At 39.3% G+C, this 7862-nt stretch overlaps 1 protein-coding gene across 2 annotated transcripts in view; it reads right to left on the bottom strand.

Moving 5' to 3' along the window:
* Positions 1-702: 702 nt before the first annotated feature.
* tspan4a (tetraspanin 4a) overlaps positions 703-7862 on the bottom strand; it is a 351848-nt gene continuing 344688 nt past the window's right edge. For both annotated transcript variants that reach the window (XM_041789126.1, XM_041789116.1), the window contains one exon: positions 703-1210. In XM_041789126.1, coding sequence (XP_041645060.1) covers positions 1142-1210 — 69 coding nt within the window. In that variant the 3' untranslated portion in view covers positions 703-1141. The remainder of the gene's footprint in view (positions 1211-7862) is intronic.

The following is a 7862-nucleotide window of genomic DNA, read 5'->3' as shown; positions in this document are numbered from 1 at the left end:
CGCAGGTTCAGACAGTTGAAAGGCGAAAAGAAAAGAAGCAAAGGAAGAAAAAAAGCTTCACACATGCATACCGAGTGCCTGCACCTGCAGGACTTGAGCCTCTGAATGCTGCCGAAACACCCTCTTAAAGCACTCCTCCTATGGGACTATTTAATCAAAGTGTGTCTCTGGTGTACTTATAGCCCGGATTATTCTTGACGGCCCAAGGTGGAAGAGAAAAGGAAGAATTTAAAGAGTCACAAAAGGGCCAGAGGAAGCTTCAAAGACTACAGATGAATCTTTGTCATTTGAGCTGTGATCGGTGCTGCAGGGGAATCGCCCCAGGCAGGTCTGGAGGATCCTGCTACGTATTCATGAAGTGTCTTCTTGCAGGATCTTTTTATTGTAGTTTGTGCAATTCTCATCAGCCATGCAAATCAGTGTTGTGAAAACTGCACATGCATGACAGCCCAAAGCAGTTAATTTCATCAGATATATCTCATTAAAGCCCGATTAGTCAGATGGCAGAAAACATTTTAATGACTCCGACACGTCTCGCACACTCTGACGTGCCGGTTCCTTGAAAATCCCCTCCAGTCCCTCCTGTTTGTCATTCTGAGTGTCAGGAATAAATAAAGCTGGATTACACATGAAACCTTTCAGCGTTTCCGGTTGAGAAATGACAAGATGACATGCTTTTTTTTTTTTAAGTCGAGCCAAACATTTAATACACACCATGGCAGGAGACATGCACTTGCAGCACTTCTTTTGTGCACCTTCCCAACGGTAGCTCGCATTTTCATAAACACATACAAACCATAAAATAATTTAAAACAAAACACATATTAAAAAAGGGGTAGGTTACACTTTTTCTTTTTATACACGTTCATAATACTGCTTCATAAAATGTATCACAGAAATTAGCTTTTACACAGAGCAAACCATAGGAACCAACTCAGGTATTACACTGACACTGTGCTTGTTGATAGTTAGCAGAAAACTGTGAACAGACGTCACCCGAGAGGGAATGTCACAGAAAGGACGAGCGTCAGAGAGAAGAGTCTGTTCGGCGGGGGGGAAGGAGGAGGAGGGGGGGGGTCTATATCTGTCCCTCTTTGATGATAAACAATCCAAGCGTGCTGAAGGGCAGCGAGGGCGACGGCTAGGCGTAAAAGGTCTCTACTTTCACCGACTGACAGAACATCGTCATGGAGAAGACCAACCCCAGGATCTGCACAAAAAACACAGGAGACGGATCAGCCGTTAGCGGGTTCAGATGTTCATGTGTGAAGGCAGAGAGACAAAGAAGTCTGTCTCTTTGGCTCATTCTCTGTATAATAATGTACATCTGTTTGACAAGACATGCCAAAAGGATTAATTTTCTCACTATTACATGCAAATCTCATTACTTTTATTATTTGGATAACAATGGGATAAGCATCCTCACAGACCAATCTGGACTTCTCAGTAATTAAACACTGCAGACTGGCATGTGTGAGCTCAACTTCTAAAGTTTCACTGTAAAATGCACTTCTGTGATAAACAAAGGGAGAAACAGACATGAAATAAACACATTAGTATACAAGGTTTAAAGGCAGCAAATTCAGTGTTATGCATAGATGAGGATGAAAAAAATGTAATTCCTTTAAGGATTTTCTATGTGAGAAAGGGATTTTCTCAAACATCCTAGTTTTATTTTGGATGCTGACATTATTTTTCTTTGCACACATAAACAAAGTTATCCAACAAAAACCAAAAACTTAACCTGACACTCCCATAGGTGACTTAATGTCACTTGGGACGCCCGGGGCTTAGAGGGACCTGGATGCAGCCGAGGACCTCCACTTCACACCTGAAGTCAGGTGAGTGCTGCCACATCTCATCTTTTAATACTGGAATTCACTTGAACTGAACGTCTTGTTTGTTGTTGTCTTCTTGCGTCGCCACCATATTTATAGAGGCAGGTCCGCCACATAAGGAAATACTAGTAGATTAAAAATGTGCGTGTTTTCAAAATTAACAAGCACAGAGATAACATTACATTAATTTTAATGAATCAATTTCTGATCCAAATTCACGTATCCCTGAGCACAGACATATATATGAGACGGGAGATTGGCTGGCTGGCCAGAAAGCGATGTCGCCACCATGTTTCTGGAGGCAAGTCCGCTACGTCATTCAATACAGTAGACAAGGATTGTGCAAGTTTTCGAAATAAAAAGCTCAAAAATCAGATTTATATATATAAACTTAGCACAAAAATTAAGGAAATTTGTGTTTGGTAGATTATTTCTTTGTTGTAACAATGCTTCTTGGCAATGATTCTTATATCATGCAATAGCAAACAGCAAAATAAGCTTTTTGGCATTGGCATAGAAGACTTGGCAGATTTTTCATGGGCACAAACCACATACTCAGCTCTGCTGCTCGTCCCACAAATGCATGTTCCTTACAAATGTGGTACCATTTGAAAGGGAAATAAACAGGCTTTCCAATGGTATAAGATTTACTGCCAAGAAGCATAATTACAACAAAGAAATAATCTACCAAACACAAATTTCCTTACTTTTTGTGCTAAGTTTATACAGTTGAAACCAGAAGTTTACATACACTATATACAAAGGCACATAAACTTTTTTTTCTCACCATCTAACATTAAATCAGATTAAACTTTTCCTGTTTTTGGTCAATTAGGATTACCAAAATTATTTCTATTTGCTAAATGCCAGAATAATGAGAGAGATCATTTTTTAGACATTTTTTAATTATTTTCTTGAGAGTCAGAAGTTTACATACATTTCATTAGTATTTGGTAGCATTGCCTTTAAACTGTATGACTTGGGTCAAACGTTTTGGATATGCTTCCACAAGCTCCTCACAATAGTTTGCAGGAATTTTGGCCCATTCCTCCTGGCAGAACTGGTGTAACTGAGCCAAGTTTGTAGGCCGCCTTGGTCACACATGCCTTTTCAGCTCTGCCCATAAATTTTCAATGGGATTGAGATCAGGGCTTTGTGATGGCCACTCCAAAACACTGACTTTGTTATCCTTCAGCCACTTTGTAACCAGTTTGGCAGTATGCTTAGGGTCATTGTCCATTTGGAAAACCCATTTGCATCCAAGCTTTAACTTCCTGGCTGATGTCTTGAGATGTTGCTTCAGTATTTCCACATAATGTTCTTTCCTCATGATGCCATCTATTTTGTGAAGTGCACCAGTCCCTCCTGCAGCAAAACAACCCCACAACATGATGCTGGCACCCCCATGTTTCACAGTTGGGATGGTGTTCTCAGGCTTGCAAGCTTCCCCCTTTTTTCTTCAAATGTAACGATGGCCATTATGGCCAAAAAGTTCGATTTTAGATTCGTCAGACCACAGAACATGTTTCCAAAAATTAAGGTCTTTGTCCCTGTGTGCATTTGCAAACTGTAATCTGGCTTTTTTATGTTTCTTTTGGAGTAATGGCTTCTTCCTGGGAGAGTGGCCTTTCAGCCCATGTCGGTACAGGACTCGTTTGACTGTTGATCATGACACACTCTTACCAGCTTCAGCCACCATCTTCACAAGGTCTTTTGCTTTTGTTCTTGGGTTGAGATGCACTTTTCGGACCAAAGCACGTTCATCTCTGGGACACAGAACCCGTCTCCTTCCTGAGCGGTATGATGGCTGGACATTCCCATGGTGTTTATACTTGCGTATAATTGTTTGAACAGATGAACGTGGCACCTTCAGGCATCTGGAAATTGCACCCAAGGATGAACCAGACTTGTGCAAGTCCACAGTTCTCTTCCTGATATCTTGGCTGATTTGTTTTGATTTTCCCATGATTTTAAACAAAGAAGCAGTGTGTTTCAGGTGTGCCTTAAAATACATCCACAGGTGTGCCTCTAATTAACTCAAATGCTGTCAATAAACCTATCAGAGGCTTCCAAAGACATGACATCATCATCTGGGCTTTCCCAAATTGTTTAAAGGCATAGTAATCTTGGTGTATGTAAACTTCTGACTCTCAAGAAAATAATAAAAAATTGTCTAAAAATGATCTCTCTCATTATTCTGGCATTTAGCAAATAGAAATAATTTTGGTAATCCTAATTGACCAAAATCAGGAAAGGTTTAATCTGATTTAATGTTAGACGGTGCCTTTTTATACAGTGTATGTAAACTTGTGGTTTCAACTGTATATATTTATATATATTAAAAAAATCTATACATATATGAAACTGTATTATAAATAAAATTGTTTTATTACCTCCACCAAGGAGGTTATGTGATCAGGTGGGTTTGTTCGTTTGTTGTTAGCAACATAACAAAAAGTTGTGGACAGATTTTGATGAAATTTTCAGGAAATGTCAGAAATGGCATAAGGAAGAACTGATTAGATTTTGGGAGTGATCCGGATCACCGTCTGGATCCAGGAATTTTTTTTAAGGATTCTGTTCTATTGGGAGATAGGGCTAATGGCAGAGGTCAGCGCTGTTACCACTTTACACCAGGAGATGGCGGACATGAGTAACTTCAATCCCAGCAGCATTTTGGGTGTGTTTCTATTTAAACTTTTGGAGTTTATAGAGTTTGAAAGACACACCCAGTCAATGAGACAAGTCGGAGCGTAACAGAGAGAAAGACAGCAAATTATAGTGAGAATACTCACAATGCTGGGAGGAATAGAGGAATATTCACCCTCTGCCATGACTTCCAGTTGTCCAGTGAGACCATGGGTGAGATTGTCAGTGCATCTGTTGGCACCAGCAGGCAATGCTTCCACCATGACAGTCCACCTGTAGCGAAGCCAATGCTTTGCCTCACCGTGTTTCCACCCCACCAGGGAGGGAGTAATCGGCGAATGCCGTGGTGGGGGGCACATGGGGATGGATCCAGGAATTTTTTCAAGTATTCTTAACTATTGGGAGATAGGGCTAATGGTGGGGGTCTGCGCTCTCCGAGTGCTTTTCTAGTTTCAAGTCATGGAATGCTTCTTTTCATTTAACCAAGAAAATACAAGAAAATTGATTCTGCTTTTATGTTCCAATTATTATTTTAATATGGATCATTTATTATAAATGCTTCATTAAAATTCATGTTATCTGATAATTTGTGCATTTTATTCCAAAAACGTGCACAATCCTTTTCTACTGTATTGAATGACATAGCAGACTTGCCTCTGGCAACATGGCGGCCAACCAGCCAATCTCCTGTCGTAAATTATGTCTGTGCTCAGTGATGTGTAATGTTATCGCTGTGCTTGTTGGTCTGAAAACTCATTTTTTTTGGTCTACTTGTATTTCCTTTTGTTACAGACCTGCCTCTATTAATATGGTGGCGACACACGGAGAAAACAACGAAGAAGACGTTCAGTTCAAGTGACTTCCGGTATTAGAAGACGAGATATGGCGGCAATTTTCCGACCTCCATCCAACCTCTAATACCGAAAGTCGTCATTGAAGTCCTCGTCTGCATCCAGGTACTCTTGGGGCATTTTGGAGGCCCCCCTCCCATGAAAAAAACAGAACTGAATAATTCATAAAATCAAACTCACTTTTCCCTCAATGGCCTGTAGATTTTGAAAAAGCCAGCATCAGTTTTAACGACACCAGGAATCACATTTTATACAATAAAAATAACTGTAGCGTGCTAAAACTGACTTAAACTAGATTTATAGTCCTCTGAAATGTACAAGAAAACTTAAATTCCAACTTTCCAACATTTGTCCTCATCCACCAGGAGAAAACACAAATTGATCAGTTTTGCAGTGTCACAAAAAAATCCAGGAATCTAGAACAACTGGGATGACACAAAACAAATGATTTGTTCTCATGCTCTCACAGTAAGGTCTTCTAAAGGACTTTAACCTGCACAAATCTAACAGCACATGACAGACACATGTCACACTTTACTGTTGGAGGCTTCAGGGTTAAATGTTCCAGTTTTCAGTCCATTACTGGAGACCCCACTCTTTCCTGGTCTGACCTGCAGATCATTTTTGGCCAGTTTTTTCTTTAAAACACAATATTTGTAATCAAATAGGAAAAGGATATCACATTAATATCTGACTATTTATAAAAATATTTATGTATTTGTCGTATAACAGATGAATGTGCTGCTTCAGTTCACATTTGAGAAAGATTTAAACAGCTGTTTTAGCAGTCTTGAGTGATAGATGATAAAAAAAAGAGATTTTTTGCATTGCTCTCTTCAGCTGAAGTCTTTCTAACTCCTGTAGAAGTTTTCTATCACTGACCCCTGTCTGCCTCTATTTCACACTGCTCATCATTTATTAGGATTTAAGAGTTTTTATGATGTTTTGATCTGGACAGTCCAGGAGCACATATTTTTTGCTAGAGAAGCCTGAAAAAGTGCATTTTGCATAAAATGTGATCTTTAATAAAAAGGAATACAACCAGAATAAGGACTGCAGGAATAGAAGAAATTGTTGTCCTCAGTCCTGAAGCAGAAATAATCAACTAGAAATGAAACATACCAACCTTAAATAGTTGTCTTTTAATACTCCTTGCAGGAACATTACCCATAAAAGCACTATTTCTCTGCAGCCCCCTGCCATCATATACAAACAGTTCATATCTGACAGCAGGACCAGCGGCACAAAGCAAATCCTTGATCTGCAGGGTTGGCGTGAATCAAAATACAGAACAAGAAAGATTAATCTGCTGTCAGAGCGAGTTTCTCAGGAGAAGTTCACAGGTCTACGTGGAGGCCAACAAGCTGTCACCTGAAGGATGTATGTATGCATAATTCTCAGGAATATTCTTGTTTCAGTGCAGAGCCTGATTTCAGGAAAAGTAATGGAAAGATTTTTAAAGGTTACATCTTTCATTTCCTAAATTGAAAACTGCTTCGGTTTGACCACAGCTCGACCTTTTCACTGCTGAGTGGACAAATGAAATGTTGTTTCAAAAAATTGAAGAAAGCAGTTTTTATTTAATATGAAGTGCTCTCTAAGTCTATAACTAGATGAAGGCAAATGTTAGATGTGCCCTTTGAGAGCAGGAGCCAGGGTTTATTCATTCATTTATCTGATAAAATGGAAGGCAAATAGCTGCCTCCCCCTCTGGAACCAGTTGAAAGAAAAAGATCACTGGACTGAACATGTACTTCGACCAAAATCCCAGAATAGGACGCTGATTTTAAAACATGGAGTAAACAGGAGTATAAGTGAATGGGACAAATGCATTCAAGTAAACATGAAGTGGTTTCAGTTTGATGTTTAGAAACTACTAACCTCGCAAAGCAGATGGATTCGCCTGTTTCTGTGTTTCTCACTGGTGAATCCATCTGGCAAAGCTCCCATCTGAGCAGTCTGGGTAGAACCATTTTAGGTTGTAAAGAACTTAAAATGGTCATTTGTTGAATTTGCAGCATTAGGAGGTCATATTTACTGAAATCAAAGCTATTTCAATCACAAACATCTTAACAGGCCAAGTTCCATGTTAACATAGGAGCCCTTCTTTGATATCACCTTCACAATTCTTGCATCCATTGAACTTTGTAATGGCATTTTAGCAGCTGCTTTCAAAATCCTTTCAAAATCTGCACGAACCCATCTGTGCTCTGAATCAGCCACCAATTTTTTCACAGTACGATGATCATGCTTAAGTTTTCATGAAATATCTAATACAGTGATATGCAACGTGAGGCTCATTTCTGATGGTTTGTGGCTCTTTTATGTCTTAATTTGAAATGTTAGTCCCCAGAAAACCTTTAAAAGGAAAATCTTACCTCAAAAATTCTCCATTGCAAGTAACAATAATTGATTTGTTTCACTCACTTACACAGTAGGCTTTAACTGTCAAACTTAATTGTCAACCTCTATTTTTTGTCTGCATATTTCCATTGGCCTTATTTGCAATCCATTCCATTTTTAC

The sequence above is a fragment of the Cheilinus undulatus genome, linkage group 1, assembly GCF_018320785.1.
Source record: "Cheilinus undulatus linkage group 1, ASM1832078v1, whole genome shotgun sequence".
Lineage (NCBI taxonomy): Eukaryota > Metazoa > Chordata > Actinopteri > Labriformes > Labridae > Cheilinus > Cheilinus undulatus.
Note: the sequence above shows the minus strand (reverse complement) of the source record. Positions and strands in the feature narration are given on the sequence as shown.